The 252-nt window shown below is 36.5% G+C and overlaps 1 protein-coding gene across 1 annotated transcript in view; it reads left to right on the top strand.

The window, feature by feature from the left end:
- Window positions 1–16, top strand: part of NFIA_061430 (putative helicase) — a gene marked incomplete at both ends in the record, with an annotated part of 3,465 nt that extends 3,449 nt beyond the window's left edge. The window contains one exon of the mRNA XM_001262898.1: window positions 1–16. This exon is cut by the window's left edge and continues 3,449 nt beyond it. Within this exon, the coding sequence (XP_001262899.1) occupies window positions 1–16 (16 nt within the window).
- Between the last annotated feature and the right edge of the window lie 236 nt (window positions 17–252).

The following is a 252-nucleotide window of genomic DNA, read 5'->3' as shown; positions in this document are numbered from 1 at the left end:
AGATCTTCCTTTATAAGGGTAGCCTTAGTCCTAATAGACCAGGTTATATAGTTATCTGAGCCTCGTAGCTTTGGTAGGCTTATCTTATCCATAGATGCCATATTAAATATGACTTCTATAGGCTCAGAATATCGATTGATAATCAATCGATGCTAGGCATGAGCCTAGTATATGGATATGAAAGGATATCGATCAATAAATGATCAATAGTATAGATGCCTAGGCTAGGCCTAGGTATAATGAATTGCCTTT

The sequence above is a fragment of the Aspergillus fischeri genome, genomic scaffold (assembly GCF_000149645.3).
Source record: "Aspergillus fischeri NRRL 181 1099437636252 genomic scaffold, whole genome shotgun sequence".
Lineage (NCBI taxonomy): Eukaryota > Fungi > Ascomycota > Eurotiomycetes > Eurotiales > Aspergillaceae > Aspergillus > Aspergillus fischeri.
This window is presented reverse-complemented; position numbering and strand designations above follow the sequence as displayed.